Raw genomic sequence first — 26,900 nt, forward strand, 5'->3', positions numbered from 1 at the left:
CCCAGGTTAAACCTTGAGTGGGTGCATCCAGTTGGTAGTACTGAAGTCACATGTTTGGCACAAAGGAAGCTTGAAGATTATCCATTGGGTTGGAGGGATTCCCAATGTGAGGACACTCTCAGCATGTGGATAGGACCATCAGAAGATACGGGTCAGCCCTGAATGATGGATATCAACTCCATCAAGGTGACTGAATTAGGGTTATTCCATTCATATATATAGGGAAGTTGGTAAAAGTGAATGGAGGGTGAAGAAGGGTTAGTTTTGGAGCATGAGAGATGAGAAGGACCTCACCAGAAGAAATCGAACAGATGGTTGGAAACGTGGGGCTGGGACTTCTTTGAGCTTGAGTTATGGGTTTGGGAATCATTTATGAAGAGATGGCAGCTGAAGTACTGAGAATTAATGGCAAGAATGTGAGAGTGGAGAAGAGAATGCAGGCTTAGGATTGACCATTTTGGAGGAGGGAGAGAGGAGGGGAGCCTGTAAAAATGACAGAGGAAGAGGTCAAAGAGATGCGAGAACCAAACAAATGCAGTGCTTTAAAGCTAGGTAGAACTGGCTACATAAAGCTAGGTAGGGGGCTTCCCTGGTGGCGTAGTGGTTGAGAGTCTGCCTGCCAATGCAGGGGACACGGGTTCGAGCCCTGGTCTGGGAGGATCCCACATGCCGCGGAGCAACTGGGTCCGTGAGCCACAACTACTGAGCCTGCGCGTCTGGAGCCTCTGCTCTGCAACAAGAGAGGCCGCGATAGTGAGAGGCCCGTGCACCGCGATGAAGAGTGGCCCCCGCTCGCTGCAACTGGAGAAAGCCCTCACACAGAAACAAAGACCCAACATAGCCATAAATAAATAAATAAATAAATTTATTAAAAAAAAAAAAAAAAGCTAGGTAGAATGGGGCTCAATGCAAAATGGAAAAGCAGGGCCCCTGGTTCAAAAATCATTAGAATTTTAAGACAACACAACAGAGTATTAAACCAAGCCCTGGGCCCCTTCTGAGCTTAGGGTCTTGTGCAACTAACTCTATAGCTGCACCCCTGTGAAGCTGGCCCCAAAGCTGAGAAATGAGAATTTCAAAAGAGGGGTGATGTCAAGGAGGATGAAATTTGAGAACAGGCTGTGGAATTTGATTATTTCAAGGTCATGGTGATCTTCAAGAGAATGGGGTTATGATCTCCACTCATAAGAGGCTGAAGGGTAAATTGCTTGGGATGAAGTGTAGACAGTGAAAAGCTAGGGGTCTGAAGGGAGATGGCCCAGTAGTTCAGGGAGCTATTGGGTTAAGAAACAGCCATTCTCAAGTGGAATAGACATAATCACATTTATTGGCCCAGATAATGTGAGCAGGAAAGATTGAAGATGCAGGAAGAGGGGAATATGTGAGGGCACAAGGTCTGGAAGTGGCAAACATGTGATTAACAACAGAGATGGAGAGATGGTAAACTTGAGAAAGTCATCCTGGGAGCTACTCTGTTCTAAGAGAGAGACTGTGAAGACAAAAAGAAATCAAAGAGAAAGGGAGGCGTCAAACGTACTCCAAGTGGGCAGAATATCATCATGGAGGGTTTCATGGATCTTTATACCATTTATTTATCACACCCAACAGGACCAGGACTCCACACTTTAAACAGAAATGGATTCATTTATGAAAACAACTCTGTGTTTGTGTGGGATATCAATTTAGAAAGCATTCTTGCTGTAGTGTGAAGTGATGGGGATTTAGTTGGCATTAATTGTCCATTGAGGGCTCTCTGGTTAGGTAAATTACATCTTAGCCGTAGCCCATTTTGTTTAGAAAAATGACTGCTAGCAAATCAGTTTTTCAGTATCTTATCCCTGCTTCATTTCCAAGTTTACTTTTTTGTACTTGTTTAATTCTACTACAATGTGAAACATATCAGGTATTTTTCCCCCGGAGTTTTATTCTTTCACAACTGTTTTAAGTTTCACATGAAAAAACAAAACGAAACAAAACTTCCTCAAGGGTTTTTGAATTGTAAGTTATGAGAAATAAAAGGAACACTTGTTTAAAAATTTAAAGAACACGAAGATTCCCTTAATATTTGCTTGTTCAAAAGTCAAAAACACGTGGATTTTTAAAGGTCCAAGACTATAAGTGAACCGAAAGGAACTGCTGTTTAGTTAAGCATGGAAAACAGGATTTTAAGGTTGTGTCAGTTATTAACTTCTAATCTGTGCGAAAGAAACTCCAGAACTTTGTCTTCCCGTAACTGGTTATTAAACCATTAATCTGACTGGAGCAATTAGAGCAAGTGTTTTATAAAAACGAAGGTAATGAAGAAGACTCTATACACTAAGACACATCCAGATTAGGAACTGCCAGCAGCAACACAACAACAACAAAGGAACTCAATTCGAAATCACAAAGGAAATTAAGACAAGCTATGTCAACTGAAAACAAACAAACGTGGTGGAAACAAAAACGGAAGAGGATCATAGTACTTATTCACATACATACCTGTACGGAAATCTCCCTTAAAGTGGGGAAATGGTCCCATCTATATAAAAATAAATTTCTGTCACTTATGGGTTAAGTTTTGCAGCTAAATAAGAGAATGTAACTTGAGCTTTTTTTGTTTTATTTTGCTAATGTAACACTCCGTGAGCATGTTTGAGAAATAAGTAGAATAATTAAGAAGGAACTTCGGGACTTCCCTGGTGGCGCAGTGGTTAAGAATCCGCCTGCCAATGCAGGGGACACAGGTTTGAGCCCTTGTCCGGGAAGATCCCACATGCCGCGGAGCAACTAAGCCCGTACGCCACAGCTACTGAGCCCGCGTGTACAACTACTGAAGCCCGTGCACCTAGAGCCCGTGTTCCACAACAAGAGAAGCCACCGCAATGAGAAGCCCACACACCGCAACGAAGAGTAGCCCCCGCTCAACGTAACTAGAGAAAATCCTGAGCGCAGCAACGGAGACCCAACACAGCCGAAAGTAAATAAATTAATTTTTAAAAAAATTAAAAAAGAAGGAACTTGGCTTCAGAGAAATGTGCCCATGCTCGCATTAACATTTGTGAGCCTCTGTCACTTCTCAGAGGGCATAGTTTAATGTTTTAGTCCAAACAGCTTTGACCATTGGGTAACACAGCTCCTTAAAACGAAGCACTTACCTTTTCATTGCTTCCCCTTCTCTGTCCAATTTTGTCAAAGCCCTTGTAAATTTAACATATTCCTTTTAAACAACTGATTCCACCCCAAATACTTGAAAGTTTGATATCCTGTTTAGAATGCTTAAAATAACATGCGCTTTGCTGTTTGTTCAACAAATAGAATCTTACTGCTACTGTTTACCTTTACAACTTTTCAAGACTGTGCATTTATATGGAAAATCTGATGACTTCTGAAAACATAAAGTGATGACCCTCAAACATAGAATTGTCTACTTGGGTGATTGCTAAAATGCAGATTCTTAGGCACCCAGCCCACCCCTGAGCTTCAGAGTCATGTGTTTTTTTGCTTTTTCTTTTTGACAATTGTCCTAGGGGATTTTGATAAAGTGGTGTAAACTTTTAAAAGAAATATAATTCAGTAAAATTCAACCCTTATGTATTGGATCTGCCTCACAATTCTTTTGAGGCAGGTTGGGGGTATGTAATTATTCACCATATCTTCTTAATCAATAGGGAAGTAACTTTCAAAAATGGTCTAGTTTTTTGAGCAGTTCTAACTTTACAGAAAAATTGAGGGTAAAGTTTCCCTATATCCCAGTTCCCTTTATTATTAACATGTTGTATTAGCGTGGTACATTTGTTACAACTGTTGAGCCAGTATTGGAAAGTGACTTTGAAATGACCATGGCCAAGGCTGCCAGTGGCTGGGCTGATGCTGGGAACCAAGCCACACCCACATCCTCATTTGAACCAGCTGCCTGTACTTTCTCTCTTGAAAGATGTTCTATACAGATTAACACTATCATGACTGTAATTGCTCTGCGCCAGTATCTGAACACAGATGGCAGCAGGACTCATTTGACTAAGCACTATGGTGCCTGGGATGGTTGGTATTTATCCTGGCTCCATCTTAACTTTCCACGCAACCTGGGACACAATCTTTAATGGCTTACATGTGTAAACCTGTGAAACAGGGCAATCACAGAGCACATCATGAATTAATTTAACCTTGACTCTTTCCAAAGGGGAGTGGAGTGGGTACAACGATATTAACGCTGAAGAACTGCTCTGAGATAGGTTACAAACATGCTTGAATTTTCACACAAGGATTGGGGGGATGATTCATTCATTCATTCATTCGGTCTGAAACAGGCTGGGGATACCAATTTGAAAGCACAGTTCCCTCTCAAAGAGCTTCTATTCTCCCAACTGAAGATGGGTAGGACGCCTACAAAAAGACCCTTGCAGAATATAGTTTTACCCCAACAAGATATAGTTTCCTCGGTAGTTGTAGGAATAAGCCACGCCTGCTGGTTAGGTGGAGCTGGAAGTGGCATGAGTAGCTGGACATCTCTGGGCAGGCTTCCCATGGAAGATGTGACTTTCTGACTTGAGTCTTAAAGGATGGGAGCAGTTGGCAAATCCCCTAGAGAGAACTTTTCAAACCATTTGTGGTGAAGAACCAGTTGTTTCTGTTTCCAATCTGCCAGGTACCAATAGGAAAACCCTGCTGTGCCAGGTATGAGTCACCACGAGTCTGACAACACCCAAACTGGTTTATACTCGGTTCAAAGAGACCACAGATCATGTGCTTGTATGTCGTGGCATTTTATAAATTGCTACAAAAGTTTCTAAACCTTTGCTCTCAATTTCTCTACTTGTTACAGACAGGTTCCAAACAGTTTGCAGAACAGCACAAGGCCAGGTGCCATCCTTTGAAGGCACCTGAAACTTGCTGGAAATGCAGATTATCAGCGCTCATCCCACTCAATTTCAGTCTGCATTTTAACAAGATTCCCAGGTGACTCCTGTGCACGCGAAAGTTTGAGGACCTGCCCCAGAGAAACCAGGACTCAGTACCAGGGGGGTTTGATCCTTCATCCATCTCACTTCCATTTGACTATCTGCTGCTTCCTTTAGGTCCAGGAAAAGTGCAATTGGCCACGTCCTCTTCCAGTTTACAAAACTACATTTTCCCACTGCGATGAAAACGTCTTTTATCCTGGGTGCAGGAGAAACTCCACACGGGTAGGCAGCTTCCAGAAATTCTGATTAGCCTCCCTTCTCCGCTTTGATCTGGCCCAACAGCCGGGGCAGCTCCACGGACCGCGCTTCCGTCCCCGGGGTCGCTCATCTGCCGAGCTGCATTAATGAGATCCGCGTTGAGCCGGTTCCAGGGCGTGCTAAAGATCAAAGGCACACACACACACAAATCCCCCAACCCCTCCTCCTTGGTGACTATTTGGTCTTTCTCACCAGAGGGAAGAGTCAACTCCCCCGCCCGCACCTAGGTGGAGAGGCGGGGAGGGAGCTGGGAGCCGCTGGGGCCCCGCCTTCCCCGCCAGTCCCGGAGCCTGCGGCGGCCCGAGGCGCAGAGTGGGCGGGGCCTGGGCGAAGATGGGGGCGGGGCGCGCCGGCCGCGCGAGGCCGAACCTTGCGGAAGCGGGGGGAGGGGTCGGCTGAGGGCTGGGCTCCTGCAGGGGGGCGTGGCGTAGGGGCCGGGTGGGCCGGCTGAGTGGGCGGAGCTAAGCCCCTGGAGGGGCGGGGCGAGGCGAGCGAGTGGGCGGGGCCGGATGAGCGGGCTGGGAGGGCCGTGCTCTCCTGTCCGCAAGTCTCCGTGTGGCCGTGAGCCGGTGAGCCTGGGCGCCCGAATACTCACCGGGGCGGCGCTCGAGCTGGGAGAGCCATTTCGGGCTTGCTTTGTGGCCGTTGTCCCCCTGCCCGCCCCGAGTGCCTCCGGCCGGAGCGCAGAGGGAGGGGGCGCACTCCCCAGCCCCCCGCCTCCCTCCCCCAGCCGGGGGGAAGAATGTGCCACCAGCTGTTCTCCGCTCGCGAGCGCGGCGCCCAGGAGTGAGGAACTTGGAGAAAGAGGAGACAAAGGCTGCAGTTGGGACGGATGAGTTAGAGACTTGGGTTTGGGCAAACAAAAGGTGCGAAAGACGAGAAGGGGAGAAGGAGATGGCAGCGGGGGAGCCCCGCGGGCTCGAGTTTCTGGGAGTCGCGCTGTGACACGCATGGTTTCCCCGGACCTTCTGCTGGGCTGACTTCCGCGAGCTGGGAGCCGGACTCGGGCGAGTTGGGGAGCGCACGGGAACAATGGACAACTTCTTCCCCGAGGTGAGTGCGCTCGCGGCCGGGAGGGCGGGCGCCGGCGTCCCGGGCCGGGCTGCTTTCCTTGAGCCGGGCGCGGGCTCCTTTCCTGCCCGGAGGGAGGGAGGTGCTCACCGCGCCGCGCGCACACACGCTACCGCGCGCACTTAGCCCGAGAGGGTGAAACTTTCTGGGAGTCGCCAGAAATCAAGCCCCGGGGAGTCTCCGGCTGAGTAATCCCTGGCGGAATTTATTTTGTCCCGCACTCCCACTTGGCCCCGGGATGCAGCGAAGGTGAGCGTCCTTTGGCGGGGGTGGCTGGCTCACCGGGTGTCCCCGCGGCGACCCGCGCGAGGTGAGCTGGCGGACGAGGGGCCCGGCGGGGAGATGTGCCTGCCCGGCTGCCTGGGTGCAGGAAGCCCAATAAAACGTTCATCGAGGACTTGCCTTTCTCCAAGAAAGGTCTGGTCTGGAATTTCCTTTGCAAAACGTGCCGGCTTCCTGTGAGAGGGGTGCAAACACTTCCAGAGGAGACGCTTAATGAAGTGTGAGAAGGGAGAGACGAGGGTTTAATCGTTCACTGTGTTCTCGGCCTGTCGGACCTTTGGGGTCTAGGTTCTAGTGCTCACCAAGAAGTGCTCTTCTAGGATCTGAGATCATTCCAGAGGGTGAGATCAAAACATCATGTATTTGTGCTGACTGTCCCTGGCAGATTTGGAATTCGAATTTAAAGAAAATCTTTAAGAGCGAACATTGGTTATTTTTGAAAGATTAAACTGATGCTCCTTTTAGGGTCATTGAGGGCGGGACACCACGGTTACTTGAAACCCTTGACTTGAGAACCCTTTTCTCTGGGATCGAGAGTTACCGTGGTTTCTTGGCTCCCTTTCCTTTCTTGGTTGTGTTTATTTAACAAATTCTATTTAAGTTCGAGGTTTGAAGTGGCTCAAAGTAAACTTAGTTGGCTTAATGAGTCTGATGTGTCTTTCATTGAAAGCCAGGGGATGTTTTGTAAATCCAGGACAGTTTTGGAACCTTCCAGCAAATTGGATTGGTGAGGGTTTGCCTCTATGTTGGCTAACTTGCTTTCTCAGACTTAACTGGATTTATTATTTCAAATCATTGTGCTTTCCGGATGCCCACTTACTTTAAATAGCCTGATGACTATTTATAGTGGCCAGAGTGGTATATTCTTGTGTAATAGTAATATACCTTTTTTTTTTAAAGTGGTGTCTCACAGGCGATACCCACATTCATGGTGAGAGGTGGACTGGAAAGGAATTAATCATTCATTAATACATATTTCTCCTTTTTTTTTTTTAAATGAGACCTATAATTGTGAGACTGGCATTTGCTAATCCATAGACCTTCGTTTTCATGCCTGTAAGAAGGCACCAGAACTTTCTGCAGGAGTTGCAGGTTAACCAGTGATAAAAGACCAGTGGGCTAGTTTAATTGCTTTCATCTGTAAGAAAACCTGAGGCTCTGCCTGCGGGACTCTAATTCTTAACTTTTTTTGGCGGGGGGGGGGAGGCCTTTATTTTGCTCTTGTGTTGTGAGTTCTTTAGGAAATTTGATGAGACATAGAATTTGTATTCGATTTGTTGGGGTCCCCGTCCCCAGGAAGCCTGTCTGTCAGGGGGCCAGTGACCTCCCCTTTGGAAGAACTCTGCCCCCTAGTGGAAGTGGGGAGAACTGCAGGATAACATGGGGCAGCTGCAACCTCCTGCCCTGGTATCCTCCCGTTGGACTTTGAAGTACTGTTTCTCCTTACACTATGCCATGGTTCAGTGTAAGGAGACCTAGTTGTTGGATTTTATATCCATGATTAATATAATATTGAAGTTGGCCTTCAGAGATCTTCTTCTCCATCCCCTGCCTTTCCTAGATGAAGAATCTGAATCCAAAGACGTTAAGTCACTTGCCCAAGGTTGAAGAGGTTATAGAACTCACAGCCTTTCTGCTCTGTTGCTGGTGACTTTAGTATTGGGGGACATTTTTATTCAAAGTTATACTTTTACTCTTGTGATGTATTTCTATTACAATGTTAATTTCTAATCAGAAATTAACTTCTGATTAATTTATTTCTAGTCAGTAGTAATTTCTAATCAGAGTTCCTCCCCTAACCATAATTACTTTGAATGGGAAGCCAGCAGGACCAGAGAGGCTATGCAGTGCTATCAATTGAAGACATACTCCTAACACAGATCCTGTCTCTATGGATCTCTCTATGGAGTAAGTGTGGAAGTGGTATATTTCCAAGGACGGCAAAATTGTAAGGCCTCTTGTATCACGAAGTGGTGTCCTGTTCTTTGGTAACTTTTCCCTTTGTGACTTAGGGATTATAACTTATTGCTTGTTGGACAGCAATTTGAAGCTAATGTTAACAATTGAAAAAAAATTGAATGAGATGTCGCACGTATTAGCTTTATGTGTGAACGGCCAAATAAGAAGGAAACGAGAGCTCCTTGTGACTCGCAGCTGCTATTTAGAGCTAGACCAGAGTTTCTCAATCTGGGTACCATCGACATTCTGGGTCAGTCAGTTCTTTGGTGTGGGGGAACTTCCTGTGTCCTGTGTGTCCTGGTCTCTACCCGCTAGATGCTACTAGCACCCCCAAGTTGTGACAACCAGAATGTCTGCAGACGTTGCCAGCTGGGCCACAGAGGACAAGATCATTCCCAGTTGAGACCCACTGAGTTAGACCCACGAAGCAGTTGCCTCGTGGAATTAATTCCCGTGCGTGTGGCAGGCACAGCTTCCTTGCCTACTTTACGTAGCATCAGGCATCTGACTGCCGATCACCTGGAAGCTTGTGAGGCTTGTGCCGGGAAGCTGATGGCTACTGACCTCAAAATGTACCCGGGGACTGGAGAAACTGAGCGCCCTACACTCCCCGCGTTTCAGTGCCTTCGCGGTCTTAGATCTTTATGACATCTCTCGAGTGAATTGTGTGCGCACTTCTTGGAAAGTTGCTTTTTCAGCATTTAGAGGTAAGTTGTGAAAAAGTTACTTCACGAAGAACCTAAGGTTAGGTATGTCTGTAACCAGAAGCAATTTTTTTTTTTTTTTTTTTTTTTTTTTTTTTTGGGCGTTACGCGGGCCTCTCACTGCTGTGGCCTCTCCGGTTGCGGAGCACAGGCTCCGGACGCGCAGGCTCAGCAGCCATGGCTCACGCGCCCAGCCGCTCCGCGGCATGTGGGATCTTCCCAGACCGGGGCACGAACCCGCGTCCCCTCGCATCGGCAGGCGGACTCTCAAGCACTGCGCCACCAGGGAAGCCCACCAGAAGCAATTTTTAAAACAAATTGAAAAGGCTCAACCAGCAAAGTGCAAGACGGCTGTGCAAACGTGTTGATGTTTTGAAGTGGCCGCTGTTTCCAAGTCCCCAGTGCTGGGTACAGTGTCTAGAATACTGGAGGGGCCTGTCAATGCCAGCGGGACACGTAAACGAGCGCGACTTCTCTGTCTTGTTTTAGGAACAGGAATGGCATGATGGCTGTTCAAGCGAAAGATCTTTTGAGGCTTATTAACTGGACATATATGAACACTTTGATTTTTCAGAAGTGTGTAAAATATACACAAGTAAGATACTCATAAACACATAAATACAAACATAAAGCAGGTATTAATGTTTTAAGCACTAAATTGTTAGTGGAAAGCATTCCAGCTGTACCTGTTTCTTACAGCCTGGTTCACCCTGGGCTGGAACAAACGCACCTCTCCAGATGTTAAGTGGAAACACCTTCCTCATTTGCACTTAATTTGGGGTGGTGTCTTAATTTCGGTTGTTACCTGGAGTTCAAATAGTTTTTTAAGCTGGAACAAGTTCTTGAGCCTATTTTTCTCCCCTTTTTATAGTGTTTTGTTTGTTTCACATCTTACTGATATTTTTTGTCTTGCTAAAAGAAATGAGACTGTTGGTTTTGACACCTCCTTCCTCCCCCTCCCCCCAATCATCTCTCAAGGGCAGAAGGCAAGCACTGAGGACTTCCTTGTCCCACCACATCCTGCAGGCCACCCCTTTGACGACTGTAAAATGGAATCATCAGAACATTCCCTGGTGTCCCCTTTTCCCACAGTGCAGTCACAGTGCCTTGCCCTTTCTGCACACCCCGCAAGGATTCCTGTTGTCACTTTTGGGCCCTGCCATGTTGGGTGCAGCAAAGGCACGGAAGCAGCTGGGAGCAGGGAGCCCTGGTCTTCTGGGCGCTCACCTCTCCCCAGATCAGGCCCAGAGCAGTGTGGGTAGGGCCAGCACTGTTTAACCAGAGCTGTGCAGGGAGAGTGCCGAGTGTTTGTTTTTCCAGCTCTGCTGGCTTTTAAGTGAGGTCACCTTTAAGGACACAAGCCTTGAATGCGCTCTTCTATGGAGTGATGGGAAATAGGGTACCTCCTTATAAATGCGTTTCAAAATTTCAGAATAACTTCTACGTAATTCAGTAAGTCCCCTACATAACGAACGAGTCCCGTTCCCAGAGCACGTTCGTTAAGTCCAATTTTGTTTTTAAGTCCAACAAAGTTAGCCTAGGTACCTAACACAATTGGCTCCATAGGACTGTACTGTTATAGGTTTATAATACTTTTCACACAAATAATACATAAAAAAACAAACACAAAAAATAAAGAAAACATGTTTAATCTTACAGTACTGTACCTTGAAAAGTACAGTAGTACAGTACAGTACAGTACAGCAGCTGACGTCCAGGGCTGGCATCGGGTGAACAGGCAAGAAGAGTTACTGACTGGAGGAGGGAGAGGAGGTGGGAGATGGTAGAGCTGAAGGATCGTCAGCAATAGGGGACGGAGGGCAAAGCTGCAGTTTCACTCATGCCTGACATTGATGGAACACACATTCGCATCTTTGAAAGTTCGCAACTTGAAGGTTCGTGTGTAGGGGACTTACAGTCTCAGGTCATTGATTTGCAGGGCACCCTCAGGCAGGAGCAGGCAGTGAAGTCTACAGGAAGCTGGGCCACACTTCCCTGGGCCTGAACGCCCCTGGGCGGATTGAGAGCCTCCTCCCTAAGAGTAGAAGAGATGTGGCCTCTGGGAGGCTGGCTGTACCCTCCACACCTATGGGCTCTCAGCCAGGTTATCTGACCTTCCTGGGCTTCCTTTCTCTGTCTGTAAGTGAGCATAATAGTGTTGACCTTGCATGGTTATTAGAATTCGAGATAAGATTTACAAAGCTCTTGGCACCTGGTAAGTGAGTAGTAATAAAAGGTTAGAGTAACTTAGAAATTAAGAACGAGTGGCCTTTGATGGTGACTGAAATCCCAGTACTCTATGGTGCAGGGAAATCTTGGTCTTCGAGCTGTTGCCAGTATCATTTCTGGTGCTAGATTGCACTTATTAATTTTCTCCCTTTGGACCAATACACTTCTGGCTGATTTTCCAGAATTCTGTCTAAAGCATGTCTAGATTGCTTATAAAGTCAAGCTCACATTCTTAGTCCGGTTTCCAAGGCCTTCTGATCTTGCACCTCTCTCTAGTCTTTTCCCGCATGTGAATTCTATTCCAGAGGGTCTGTTACCAGCCTTCCTCCATACCTTCGCATGTGCCCTTCTCTCCGCTGATCGGATGTCCTGCCTGTCTAGCTCCTTTTTGAAACCATCCCCCACAAGTCTAGTTCATGGTCACTCCTCTCTTTCCTATGAACTTGACTCTCCTTCTTTCTGTCCTGGTTGTGTTAGGAATTTACCCCTTTTAGCTAGAGGCTGTACTTATTTTGTCTTTCCTTCTCAGATGAACAGACAGAGTCTTGAGAGGTTAAACAATCCGATTTACAAGTTTTATCGCCTCGTTTGCACTCAAAGGTCCTTAGGGATGGGATTCTATCCTTGTGTAGCTGTTATTTTCCTCTCGAGTACAGATGTTTTTATGGTGGGAGGGGAGATGCTTCTAACTTTTTCCCTTGATTATGAAGCATTTTACAGTTCTTTGAAGACAGTAAAAAATATAATTTGCTGTTTATCGAGTGCTTATTGTGTGCAAGGCATGTTTCTGAGCACTTTCCATTCAGTAATTAATTTATTTAACAACCCTATGAGTAAGGCTCCATCGATGAGGAAAGTGAGGCAGAGAGAGGTTAAATAACTGGCCCAAGGTCACACAGTTAGAAAGTGATGGCCGGGCTTTGAACCCACACAGGACGTCTCCAGAGGGTCTGTGCTCTTCACTGCCATGCTTTACTCTCCTGTTGGTGACATTTGTCTTATGCTTGCATCACTGTTTCTTTGATGAAGTGCTTAAGACCTTAAGCAGTTAGTGAATGATTTTGGAGTTGAAAACTGCATGGGGGTTTGGGAAAACAAGTGGCCCACGCCCCAGAAACACTGCAAACCCAGCAGGAAAATGTTCATCAGCTTTTGAACATGCCTCCAATCTTTATTTGCTGTGCCTTTTACTTAGGAAAGACAATTACCTTCTGTTTCCTTGTAAGATGTGGTTTCTGAAGCTGCCGGCCCCAACCTCATGAGGACGGTAGGGAGCTTTAGGTAATAAGGCAATTAGAAAACTAGATTTTTGCGAATTAGTTATTTTATTAAAAGAAAGGATAGGACTCATGTGTCTCCCTATTCTAAGTCTCAATTATCAGAGTATTCCTCTTGGAGGTTTTCTGATGGAATCTTCTCTTTCGATTAAAGATTCTGGCCGCCTTCCCAGAGTTTCTCTATATCCGTTGTTTTACTTGTTAGCTTATTAATGCTTGTGGGTGATCTTTGACAGGAGAGCGGAACATTTCTCATAGAGCATTCCTTGAATAAAACATTTTGATACCTTACTAAAAGCTGTTTGGAAAATGTGTCCGCCGGGCTTAATATATGAAACTTGAGTCCCCAGTTTAAATCTAGCCCCTCGTGTCACATGACATCACATCATCTGACTCTGCCAGTTACAGGAAAAAGTGTTAGAGTTCTTGTGGCAAAGCCATGCCACATCTCTTGAAGCACAGCCAGAGCAGGGGAGGACCAGATGGCAGTTCGGCATTTCATAGTTCTGTCTTCTCCCCAGCTTCAGGATCTACTCTTCAGATTGAAAATTGCCTCTTAGAAAGGCATTTAAAATTGTGGTAATTAAAAAAAAAGAGATTTATATTAGAAAAGGTAGGCAATGTTGAATTTTTGATTTTGTGGTAGGGATGTTTATCTTTATTACCTGTCAGTGATTAAAGGGCAAGGTAAAATGAGATTTGGACGTTGGAATAGAAAGTAGCTTTTTCACTTGGCCTCTTACCTAATACTGAGTCCCAAAAGAACCCCATAATTCTTTTAAGTGTCATTTTTGGGGGTGAGTTAATAACATGTAAGCAGTGTCCATTGACAGTGATGTACATTGTGGAGAGAAGTGGACTTACCTCTGGGTAGAGTCTGTGTTCATGCTATCTACTATGTGTGTTAAAAGTCTATTTAAAAGTTTTTCTGGTAGACTTCATGCTCACGTGTGTGGCTACCATTGATTTTTGGGTTCTATCAGCTTCATAGGTACTTAAATTGGGTTGCTAGGAATATACGTAGAATTAGGAGTGTTCTTGCTTAAAAACAAAAGCTTTGATAAACATAGATTTACAATATTACTTTTCCATGTCATTCTTACATTTTTTTCTTTCCTTAATCCTGCAAAGAGTACGTGCTAAGTTTAGAAAATTTAGAAATCGCCATAAGCAAAGGACAAAACCTTTCTGTCCTACTCTTAATGTTTTGTGGTATATGCTTTCTTTGCCTCTGTATCTGTTTCTGTGAAAGCGCACCTGTAATGTTTTTCACTTAAGAGTTGCTTGAGAGGGCTTCCCTGGTGGCGCAGTGGTTAAGAATCCGCCTGCCAATACAGGGGACACGGGTTCGAGCCCTGGTCTGGGAAGAGCCCACATGCTGCGGAGCAGCTAAGCCCGTGCGCCACAACTACTGAGCCTGCGAGCCACAACTACTGAGCTCGCGTGCCCGTGTTCTGCAACAAGAGAAGCCACCGCAAGGAGAAGCCTGCATGCCACAACTAGAGAAAGCCTGCGCGCAGCAACGAAGACCCAACGCAACCAAAACCCAACGCAACCAAAAATAAAATAAATACATTTAAAGGAGTTACTTGAGAAAAGCTTTAAATGGCAAGGATCTTGCATGTATACAGACGGCCCCTGTGATTTTCAGGGCTGGGGACAGGAGTACAAATGCAAGCCTCATATCACATCTGTAAAATATTTAAGTTATAAATCAAGCTTCCAAACTGGTAAATAAGTGTCTTCTATTCTCCTACCTTGATAAATATACCTTCATTAGGACACAATCGAAAAATGTCTAAAGCTATGGGTTTTATTGCCCAAAGTCAGACTATGAAAGATGAATGAAGATAATTATAGTAGCACATGTGTGGGTGTCCTGTTGATGGACCAGTGATGTCTGCGTGAGTAATAGACATATACTCCATAGTAAATTTTCCATAGGTCTACTTTTCTTGCCCATATTTCAGCAGAATCACTAATTATATATGGTTACAGTCAAGATTTTCACAATAATTTATGTGTTACTGACAGTAACACTAAAGTAAAAAACCTTTCTTGAGTCATTGTGGTTCTTTAATTAATTTCAGTTTGGGGATGCTTTGCTAAGGCAGCCAGTAGTTATTGGCATTGTCAACAAAATTCATACAGCAATATTTAGATTAAAAAAACGGAACAAGATTACGTATGATAGGTTATGGATACTGCAGGAAACACAAAATATTTTCATTTTATTGTATAAGTCATATCATTAATATTGTGAATTTCCACTGTTTCTTAAAATATTCCTCAAACTTTTCAATCCTGTGTGTATTATAAAGAAAACTGAAAACAGAAGTTAATTTGTTAAAAATCTGTTTTCAGATGAGACTAAACCTTAATGCATCTCAGCCAGAAAATAGTCTACATATAAAAATGTGTGAATCTTTTTCTTCCTAGTCATGCAGATGTTTTTATTGCCTTATATTTTCTTAAAATACCAATTTTGTTTCCTGTTTCACATGTAGTTCCTGTTTGAAGAAATTTTTCTCTAAAATTTTTAAAAACACATTTTTTTAAAGTGAAGTGGCCAAATTAGGTTTTTTGGGGGCAGTTTGGAAGCTTTTGCTAAGATTAATAGTAAGCAATAGTTTATATCAAATAGTTGCTGCTACTGCAAGTTCAAAATTAATATAATACCATTTTCCATCAAAGACCGTGATTTACTCTTTATTTGAGGAACTTCTGTTTGTTTACCTTCTTTTTTCTTTGTGATACACACTGTACTGGTCTGAGTGGCCCTGCATTCTTCCTGGACATGTATCCCTATTTATGTGTCCATTATAGGTGTTTCTAGGTGTTTGCTATTATAGAAAACAGGACACATACATTCTCGTACCCAGGTCATTGCAGGCTTCTCTGATTATTTCTCGAGGATAAAATTTTCCAGGAGTGGGACTGTTTGTTCAAAGGGTTCGCACATTTTTACTTAGACTATTTGGCAGCAAAAGTTTTCTGAGAGGTGTCGGTGCAGATTACAGCAGGCACAGCTGAGACACCCTGTCATGATGTATTTATGGTAGCAGGGATTTTGTAACTTCTTATTAGAGTCTTAATGACATGCATTGTTTCACAGAGGAAACACATAATACTAGATTTCTGTGTCCACTTGTTAGGTTCTTCTCTGAACCAGAGTGGAGGAAGGAGGCATTTTACTCACTTAATTACGTTGATTGGCATCTGACCCCCAGAAATCCCAGTGCTGGTACCTGATGTTCATTTAAGGCCAAAGCCTACACAAGGGACCTTGCTGTATACCGCCTGGGGAGCCATTGGCCATTTGTTTGGGGAATCGTTTGTATGGATTTTTCTTTTAATTCTTATTCCTTTGCATTGTAAGTATCCCTGTGAGTTAAGCCTGGGCTACAACAGTTACGTGGTGGTGGTTCTAACTGTAGGGATTTAGGTAATGTACAACACTGTTGATGGGTGTGTGTTTGTGTCTATGTGTGACTGTAAGGCTTATTATTTCTATTAATTACCCCTGGGAGATCTTTCCATGGACTTTGAAGTAGAAGTGTTGAGTTCTGGGTGAAAATAACACTCCACCTTTTACAACGTATACCGCTGTCATTTAGTACAGGTTTGCTTCTGTTTATCTCTGCCCACATTTTGTTCTTTTAATGATGTGCACTAAGGGCCAAAGGGTATGTACAACCCTCCCGTAGCTTTCAGCCTCAGAGTTTCAGAGGTGGGCAAGGGTGCCCTTTTTCTTTCTTTCTTTTTTTTCTTTTTGCGGTACGTGGGTCTCTCACTGTTGTGGCCTCTCCCGTTGCGGAGCACAGGCTCCAGACGCGCAGGCTCAGCGGCCATGGCTCACGGGCCCAGTGCTCCGCGGCATGTGGGATCTTCCCGGACCGGGGCGCGAACCCGCGTCCCCTGCATCGGCAGGCGGACTCAACCACTGCGCCACCAGAGAAGCCCAAGGGTGCCCTCTTTCTAGGCCTTCTCAACCTTAGCACCCTTGACATTTCGGCCGGATCAGTCATTGTAGCGCAGGGCCGTCCTGTGCTTTGTAGTGTGTTGAGCGGCATCCCCGGCCTCTGATCACGAGATGCAGTAGCACTCGCCTCCCTGAGTTGTGACAAGGAAAAACATCTCCAGACATTGCAGCTATGCCCTGGGGAGGAAGGGGGAGTAAAATCGCTCCTGTGGAGAATCACTGTGCCATGGCCGCACTTCTGTAGGCACAGATTAAATTTGGATTACTCCCAAACTTTCTTCACCCTTCCTCATTTATGTCGATTCCTAATTGCTTTTCATCTCTTTGGGTGAAGTGCACACATTTATCAGTGTTGAAATTTTATTCTCTTTAGGATCCAAACTCTCCCCGTGAGACTTGGACACTTAGAATCGGTTTTATCATCTAAGTTGTGTTGTTGCTTCGGGTGGGAATATTCACGACCAGCTGTACCCTCTGCCCTAAAGCTTTTGTTGATCTCCCTCCTAGTGTTTTGCCTCATATTCCTAAAGTCCTCTCCTTAGAGCATTAGGGAAATATTTATTATACCGAGTAATCACACTAGCTGTTGTTTTCCACTAGGAAAAAAGGAGGTCATATTTTCTCAAAGTTTTGAGACCATGTTGAGGTAAGTTATATTTATTGCCCTCTCCCTATATATTTTGTACAGTTTTATTCTGACACATTTTGCTTTTTTTTAAAAAAAAAGAGAAATACAGACTCAGATGTTGCCAAAATAGAAGAGACCGTCCTGTGTACCTGTCACCCAGCTTCCCTGGGGGTGATATCTTATACAACAATAGATAACAATAGTATAGTATCAAAACCAGGAAATTTTCATTGGTCCGGTTTACAGACCTCGTTCGGATTTTTACATCCACTCATCTGTATGTGCGCATGTGTAGTTCTAGGCGGTGTTACCACACGTATAGATTCATGCAACCACTAGCACATCCAGAATACACAACTCTCCCATGCTTCGTGCTGCCCCACGAGAAACAGTCCCACCCTCCCCCCAGTCCCTAGGAAGCACTGATCTGTTCTTCTCTATAATTTTGTCATTTGAGACTGTTATATAAATGGAATCAGTGTGTAAATCCTCTGAGTGGCATTTTTCACTCGGCGCCCTTGAGACCCACCTGTGCTGTGTGCATCAGTAGTTGCTTTTTATTGCTGCGTAGTATTCCAGTGTACTGGTACCTTTTTTTTTTCTTTTTCCCGGTACGCGGGCCTCTCACTGTTGTGGCCTCTCCCGTTGCGGAGCACAGTCTCTGGACGCGCAGGCTCAGCGCCCATGGCTCACGGGCCCAGCCGCTCTGCGGCATGTGGGATCTTCCCGGACCGGGGCACGAACCCGCGTCCCCTGCATTGGCAGGAGGACTCTGAACCACTGCGCCACCAGGGAAGCCCCTGGTACTCTTTTAATACCTGTGCTAACATCCATTATCATTCTGAGGCTAGCAGTTATTTGCATAATACGCTACTCTGTCCCATGGCTGCTGAGAGCTCAGATTCTCGTGGCCCTCCTTGTGTACTTATTGCAGTATATTTCAGTGCTGCTGTCAAAGAATGTTTTGACTGCGGACTCTGTCTCAAGCAATTCGAGGTCGATTCAGTCGAACCCGGTGCACTTGAACCCTTGCTCACCATCCTACCTACCAGCAGATTCCTACTCGTGGTCTCTTTCCCCGAGACAGAAGCTGTGTGAAATCAGTGACTTTTGATGGCTAGGCTGTCGAGGTCAGAAACATGTGACAGCCCCACCTGGACCAGCCAGGCGGGCAGTGTTGGAGTTCGCTCCAGCCCAGACTTCTTGGGATGCGGAACAAGAATGCTACAAGAGGGCTTTCCTGGTGGCGCAGTGGTTGAGAGTCCGCCTGCCGATGCAGGGGACACGGGTTCATGCCCCGGTCCGGGAGGATCCCACATGGTGCGGGGAGCGGCTGGGCCCGTGAGCCATGGCCGCTGAGCCTGTGCGTCTGGAGTCTGTGCTCCACAATGGGAGAGGCCACAACAGTGAGAGGCCCGCGTACCGCAAAAAAAAAAAAAAAAAAAAGAATGCTACAAGATATTCCAGTCATCCACCAGTATCTTGGCAGGCCGGGAAGGAAGGGGGTTTCTTTGATGTAAGCCAAGACTTCCACGGCCAGGGAAAGTGTCCTGACTTGTCGGGTATGTGGTCGTGGCCACTGTGAGGGATCGTCTGGGTGGAAGGTGGAACAGACAAGGCCCAACCTCCATCCTGCAGGCTGGGAGCCACAGAGCACAGAGCAGGGACGCACCCTCACTCTGGTCCCGGGTCTGGCCAGTTTGGGAGGAATGCCCAGTGCAGATGAGCCCAGGAGAGAGGGGAGCATTTCCCAGTTATTTCTTACTGGGCTCCTTCTTACAGCCTACTTCTTACTGCTTCTGGTCCCATGCTTTGAAAAAAGAGTTTATCAGGCACAGGGGAGCAACATGTAGAGAGGTAAATCCCGTGGAAAGGAACTCCTGTTTTTAATCTCTCCCGCCCCCCCCCCCACAGTGAGGGGCCACGTGACAGCTCCCCCAGTTCAAGGACACGCAGCCTGAACTCCCCTGATGCCTACTGCCAGCTTCTGAGCCAGCCCTCCACCTAGCTCTGCTGTCTCCACCCAGGATCCCTGACCTTGCTACCCTCTTCCTTTTGTAATTAAAATTTGAGCCGAGAATGAGCACGAGGTCCTAGAGAGACGCCCTGTGCTCTGCTCTTCGCCACCTAGGTTGTCTATCACAGGGTTTCTCCACATATGAATTTTCTGTCATTGTAACTCCTGTTTTATATGAATAATGCCCACCTGCTCTTGTTTTTCTGCCAAGTATGTGTCTAGAGTATGACCAGTGAGTGTTTCAACAGCAAGTAGGTAAGCTGTTGCTTCTCAGGTGTAAAAGAGGGATTTTGTTTGTTTGTTTAAACTGGTTTATATATGAGATTAATATATCATATATGTACATGTGTACCTATGCGCATGTGTGAATATCTGTAATTTAGATACACATATACATATGTTACATGTTCATATATAAAACGTACATGTTCAGTTTAGCATCATGGTTGCTGACTGAGGCAGGCAGAACTGTTGGTGTGAGGACTGAAGTATCTTATACCAAGGTCCTGTTGCCTAAGGGTTTTTGTCCACATCTAGTAGATGTATTGTTTGCTGTCCAGAAGCAGAATCTTTAGGAGGCAGTGTTTATGAACTGCTTACAGTTTTCTAAGAAGACGAAAGTTACAAGCAGCCTCCCCACTGTTTTAACACCCTCCTTGCCTTATTAGAATGGGGTCATCAGAATACCGCCTTGTTAATCCTGAGTTTCCATACATTTTTCGTTCCTTTGGGGATTCTCACAAAAGTAGATGCCAAGTTCAACTTCAAGGATATGAAGTCAGGTGCACACTGTAAATTCTGGCATTAATTTTCAGACCTTGAGAACCACTGAAATTCTTGGATGTGTCTCTTGGGAATGTAGCTTTTTCCGCTGTAACAATTTCCTTTTGCCTTTGGGTAGGTCTGGTGGGCTAGCTTACTGTATTTTGGGTTCGAAAACCACGTTCACTTAAGGTTCTCTTTGAAAAGGCCAATGTGCCCTTTCTATAAATCTTTTGAAGATGGAATCATCTGTTTTTCAAAGTATATATCAGAATAAAAAACATCTGATAAAATGAGCTCTTGGCTGTGAAGTGAAGAGGATTGGCTTTTGCCGTACAGTATTTTGGATAGCAAGTCAGGGACTCTGCATACGTTGTGAAGGGTAAATTGTGCATCTGTATTTTCACCATAGTTATTATTTTTCAGTATCTTACCATAAAAATTAAAACATGAGTCAGCAGTGTTAAGAGTAAAACAGGTAGCAAAAAGTGGTCTAGCTTGGCTGCCTTAGGCCTTGCCCTTTTGTGCTGAGAAAAATGTGCTTCTGAAATTAAAATCTCTTTCAAGGAGTTCAGATGGCTCTTCACCGGGAATGTAACTTTATATTTATTCACTATTGTCTTTGAGATATCAGGTAGATTCCTTTTCCCTGAGGCACAGAGAACTAGGTTCCTTTACCCAGGGTTTATCACCAAATGATGGGGTCAGAAATATGACTTAGGTTGTGTCCTTTTGAGTCTCTTAAAATCCCCCTGGGCTCTTAAACCTCCACCAGATCCCTAAATGGGGATCTTCAGAGTTGGCATGTGCATGTGAAACAAGGAAACAGGATATGTCAGAAGAATAAAAGGTCCCTTGAGGGTGTTCTTTTGCATTATTATAAAATGTTTGATGAAGTTGAATAGCTGTTCCCTCGAGGAAAGTAAGTTTTTGGAAGCTAATTTTAAAAAATGTCTTTTTCACACCCAGCTTAGGACAAAATTACCTTTTAAAGAGAAAGAAAATGTATATTCTAGCAGTGTATTCTAACTCAAGTCAGTGGTTTATTTGTCCAAGGAGGAAATACGACGTAGATTTAGGATTTAATATAGTGCGGGATTTTGGTAATAATTTGAATACATGGAATCTGCATCGTGGCGTAGCCCTTGTGCTCTCTCCAGCCTCCACGCCATCTGCATTTTCTTTTGTCCAGTTGTTTAACTTGCAAAAGTGTATTGATCACTCACGTACCTTGGGCTGGGGCTGTGCTACATTCTTGACATGGATTAATTCATTTAATCTGCCCCGTAGCCTTATACGGTTGGTACCAGTCTCATCTGCATTTTACATATGAAAATAGAGAGTCTTAGAGAAGTGAAGTAATTTGTTTAAGTTCACACAGCTGGGAAGTGGTGGAACCAGGGTTTGGACCCAAAGATATTCAGCTGTGTATGGAACTAGACATGCAGCTGAACAGTAGTTTGTAGAGAAGGAGGTAAAGACAGAATCTGTGTGGAGAGCTTTGGGAATGTGTATTTGCTTCTCCATAGAGAGCAGACCAAAGTCAAGAGATACAAGCCCCAGAAGAATTACCTAATTTGCCAGCGACTGCAACAGGGGATAGAAATTTTCCTATAATCAAACAAACCAAAGACATAGTCCTTCCGATTGCTTTTGTAATGGCAGCAACTGAACATTCATCCTGAGTGACAGGCATAGTAGGAGTTGTGTTTGGAGAGAAGATTTCAAAGAATAGCTTCACTGAAATATTTGTAGGTTTCTGGAGAGCATCTCTATGGAAGGCGAAGGTCACACTGAGTTTCCTAAGTCATTTTTCGTGGCTTTGGTCTGTTTCCGATAAACTCCAGATTCCCATGCAGCAATGTTGAGAGAAGGCGTATTTGCTGTGGAATCTGTGTGCAGTTTGTGAATCTTGCTTGTCATGTGTGGAGCTGATCGCTTTGTCTGCCCTGTGTATGTAGGTGGCACTCAGCTGACTGGTCATGGTTTAGGACTGTTCACATCTTCCTCAGCAGAAATAGATGAAAACGCTATTTCATTCAAGTTTAAGGATGCATTTTTTTCTTTTTTTGGTAATAGAGACTTTCTTCTTTTAGAGCAGTTTTAGGTTCACAGCTAGTGCTAAAACTTTAAAAAACCATTTTGGACATTGACCTTTCAACGGATGTGAGATTTTCTTTCTTTTTTTTTTTTTTTTTTTTCCGGTACGCGGGCCTCTCACTGTTGTGGCCTCTCCTGTTGTGGAGCACAGGCTCCGGATGCGCAGGCTCAGCGGCCATGGCTCACGGGCCCAGCCGCTCCGCGGCATGTGGAATTTTCCCTGACCGGGGCACGAACCCGTGTCCCCTGCATCGGCAGGCGGACTCTCAACCACTGCGCCACCAGGGAAGCCCATGATGTGAGATTTTTAAAAGTTAATGGTTTACATCGAAATCAACTTTTCAAAGCTGTAATTCAGTTAAGGTGGTGATATGGTAGCTGCTAATGTTCTTCATTCCTAAGAAGATACAGATTTTGTAGTTTAAAAAAGAAAGTGCTAGCCTGGTTGAATGAGCAGATATGTTCTTGGTCATAAAGTGTACACTTTGGATGTTGCCAAGGGCTGGGTGCATCATTAGGGATGGAATTAGAAGTCTGTTTTATATAGAATAGTGATTCTCAACAGGGAGCGACTTTGGCTCCCTGGGGACATCTAGCAATGTTTGGAGACATTTTTGGTTGTTACCACTGATGGGAGGAGGGGGCTTACTGGCATCTAGTGGGTAGAAACCAGGGATGCTGCTAAACATCCTGGAAAGCACAGGACAGTCCCACACAAGCCAAGTTGATTCAGTCCAAACGTCAACAGTGCCAAGGCTGGGAAATCCTGAGTTAGAAGATTGACTTGATTCTATAACCCTTTTTATTTTATTTTAATTTTCTGTGTTTTCTAAGTAAAATTTTTCCTGTCAAAGCAGCTTCTGTAGTGTAATTTTTAGGGATATGTGTTTGTGTATGATGCATTCATCTGATTGTTATTTAATTTTAATATCTGAATTCTGTTATAGCTTAGTAATCTATCTAGATCGATTGTTACATCTGAGTTATATTTATTCCAAAATTTTCTAAATAAAACATTTATACATATATATAAATCTATGTATTTATGTAGTGGGGTACAAAGTAATTTGTCTAGGCCTTCTTAACTATGAGCTTCCACTTATCCTAAAAAGCAAAGGAACAGGCCGTAGGACAAGTTTGGTCACAGAATATCAGGAAATGGATGTGTATATTTCTGAGATGGAAGAAAGCTAGCGTGGGCCAGGACTCAAGATCTGCCCTCTGACTCTCTGACCTCTCCTGTCGTTTGTCAATTTCCAAGCACTTGGGGTAGCAACCCTGACAGTGAAAGAGCCAGCTTCTTTGAACAGGGTAAGTGGACCTTTACCAACAAATCCCACACCTTCTCTTTTCTGCTTCTCCCAATTTTGATGAGTGTGATTTTTATTTTCTTTCTGCTTAATTTTCACCCAGTATGTTGTTCTGTTGCAAGCCATAGTAATGACTCACTGAAAGCTTGGTAAAAGCAGTTGAATCAGCAGGCAGAACTTTTATTTGCTGAAAATCAGTGGAAGAACACTCACTGTTTCTCACCAAACCTTTACTGTTCTCACCAAACCTTCAGGCAGGAGGGAAATTAGGTTGGGTTCATCTTACAATTCTTGGATTTAATTTGTGGTGTGGGAGTGAGTTTTTTGTAAATTTTTGGTTTAACGAGGTGTAAATGACATATAAAATTGTAACATATTTAAAGTGTACATCGTACTAGGAGTGAGTTCTTTCCATGATTCTTCTCACCTTTTCCTCCCCTCTAGCAGGTGGACCAAAAAAGGAAATATTTCTTTTCTATTCCTTCATTGCTTTTTAACCTGTCAATGAGACATCCTTCTAGATGAATTTTAGTGTCATGCATGCTTTCTTTGTTGATTGGGCATCATTTAAATAAAAGGACTCCTCAGGGCTCTAAATGGGATGTTTAATTTGTCAGAACAAGAGTCCATACCACTATCTGCTAACATAACATTAATTTACTAAGTGGATAATTGGTTGCACATTAACCGACCCTGATGTGGAATTAAGGACTCTGGACGTGGATCATGATGGAAATCTGAGCTTGATATTGGTAATGAGGTTTCAGCGATGACATCATCACCGAGGCTTGGACTCACCACCCTGGACCAAGCCATGCCTGGTAAGGGACATGTACCAAGGACTTATTCACCAGCTCGGTTAGTTCAGATTAATGATAAACTCAAGGATGGTGAGCGATTTCTTTGCTTCGGAGATCACTGCTCATTAAAGGCCAGTGTTGATGGAATTCAGCGTGATTCAGTTGTGCCAGCAAGCCTGTGACTGACCTGGGGTGCTTGTGAGACCAAGGCTGTGCTAAAGCCGGCATCTGGCTGTGGGTGGGATTCCCACCCGGCCTTACTGAGCCCAAGACTCAATGGAGAGGGCACCAGAGGACACCAAGGAAATACAGCTGACCAACTGAGGCACCTTGAAAGGTCCCTCAGATTTATCTAGAGGCTATAAACCTCTAAAACTGACAATAAGAATAGAGGACATTTATGAGACACTTATGTGGTGCCGCGTGCTCCGCTGAGCCTCATATATCCATCACCTCATTGAACACTCTGCGGGTTAGGAACTATTGTTAATTCCACGCAGAGTTGAACAACCTGTGGCTTAGAGAGGTTAAGTAACTAGTCAAGTCATGCAGCTAGTAGATGGGATTCCAGGTCTCTCGTCTGACTCCGGAGCCTGTGTGTTCGTTTCTCCTCTTCCAAGTTGATGTCTTGTGAGCTTATTACAGCTCTCCCAGCCAGGTGGATACTGCCAGTCTGGAAGACTGACTGTGGATTTTACCAAACGTTTGGACTTTTCCCAGGGCAGTAGGATCCCATGCTTGGCAGCGACTTTATTTCAAGGTTATTGTCATGGCTTGCGTATCTAGCTGAGGGTGTGTTTTGTCTAGGACTCCCTCACATATCGGACAAGGCTGGGGCTCAGAACTCAATATTTGCAAATTGGCAAAATGAAAATAGTGGGCTCGGCAGAAATAACGAGCCTACAGAATTAACAGTGACATAGTGGGCTTGTTGGGATCTCACTGGTCCCAACGAGGAGATGGTCATGGACATTTTGATTTGCCCTTTTGCCAGCCACTGTCTGACAGCATAGCTTTACTGATGGTGGATATTTAGGTTATCTCAAGAATGGGCCCTGCATGCTCCCTAGAAGATTCCAGCAAAAGCTCATGAAGGACCTTGGAAAGGTTGTCATGGGTCAGAATCACCTGGAGTGGCTGTGTGGCCAGCAGGTGGGATCAGTGGTGAGCTTTCTTGGCCCAGCTGCTCTCACGTTGGAATATTGAGGTCTTTAGCCTTTTGTTGAGATCAGACAGAAGTTGCTAGTGTGCCTTTGCCTTTCCTGACTTAGCTTACTGCCCATCATGTTCCCAGGGACCTGCTTTCTTTCCGTAAGGAGCCCAGGCGAGCTGAGTGTGGTGTATCGTTTCTTGCCTTGACTGAGACGATATAAAAGTTTTCAGCCCTGAGGTGCAGAAAGTAACCCACATTATGGAGGTTACTCCTTCTCTGGTGTCTCTTCAGCAGCTGTGTCCCATGGCCTCCACTGCAGGTCTGGGCTTTGCTTTGCCTGTTGTATTTGGAGCTCTGCTTTTTCTGTCCTCATTTTTGAACTTTCATACATACACATGAATTGGAGCTCTAACTTGTCCTCACACACCTGCCCCTGGTTTGGCCACTGCTCAGGATTGATCGTGCTTCTGTGTGGGACCATCCCCTCCTGGTCTCCAGCCCTCACTCTCTGACTCGTTGCCCTCTGGGGTGTCTCAGTGATGACAGGTCTCTTCTTCCTCCTTCACCTGGAGTATCCACCCTACAGGTGTGGTTTCTCAAGAGATGACTTCATTCACAGACTTGTAAAGAAGGAGGTTCTCTGACACCAGGGGTGAAACTTGAAATTAATCATTCAATCTTGAGTTTCAGACGGCCGTGCGAGGAGAAGCAGAAAATCACAGTTTGAAATGTTCACAAGTAATTCATGGCACAAAGGCCTGGAGTCCTTCCAGAGTTACCAAGCATACAGCTCCCTGCTCTCTTGCTAGTCAAAGAAGAGTTGATTGTTACCCAAGGTTTGGATTTTTTAAATTAATCGGCAAGAGTGTTAAGAAAATATTGATAACTGCTTGGACCTTTTAAATTTGTTTTTAGCACCTTTCAATTCTGAATATGAAAACCGTTTGTTTTATAACTGGGAAGAGAGCAGTGACTTTTGAGATTTGGGTTAGGTTATCCAACAGAATGGAAGCACTGTGAGAAACGTAGGCTCCTTTTTGGTGAACTTTATGAAAACCAAAGGGAAGATAGAATCGGTTCTTTATTTTTTGAGGAATAAACAATTTTCTTCCATTCTAGTGTTCACTTGGCGGTTGGCCAGGAAGCGTGCCTACAGCTCAGGAATCATCCCAAACCTAACTAATGGAAAAAGTCTGACTTGCTGGAGGCTGAAATTCAATACTGAGGCGGTGACATGGGGGGTGTGTGTGTTAGTGGTGGGGCAGGGTGGTGGGTAAAAGACGTTGGAAGCCTTAACCCCTGGCAGCTATAAATGAATACTCACTCACTTGGGTGGCTAGAATTCACGCTTTTAAAAAGAGCTTTATTCTGCCATTTGGTCAGAATTAAGATATGATTTAATGTATTATGTCCAAGACTGGTCTA

The 26,900-nt window shown here is 44.8% G+C and overlaps 1 protein-coding gene across 2 annotated transcripts in view; it reads left to right on the top strand.

The window, feature by feature from the left end:
* Positions 1-5,740: 5,740 nt before the first annotated feature.
* MYO10 (myosin X) overlaps positions 5,741-26,900 on the top strand; it is a 221,120-nt gene continuing 199,960 nt past the window's right edge. For both annotated transcript variants that reach the window (XM_049708320.1, XM_049708322.1), the window contains exon 1: positions 5,741-6,254. In XM_049708320.1, coding sequence (XP_049564277.1) covers positions 6,234-6,254 — 21 coding nt within the window. In that variant the 5' untranslated portion in view covers positions 5,741-6,233. The remainder of the gene's footprint in view (positions 6,255-26,900) is intronic.

The sequence above is a fragment of the Orcinus orca genome, chromosome 3 (assembly GCF_937001465.1).
Source record: "Orcinus orca chromosome 3, mOrcOrc1.1, whole genome shotgun sequence".
Classification (NCBI taxonomy): Eukaryota; Metazoa; Chordata; class Mammalia; order Artiodactyla; family Delphinidae; genus Orcinus; species Orcinus orca.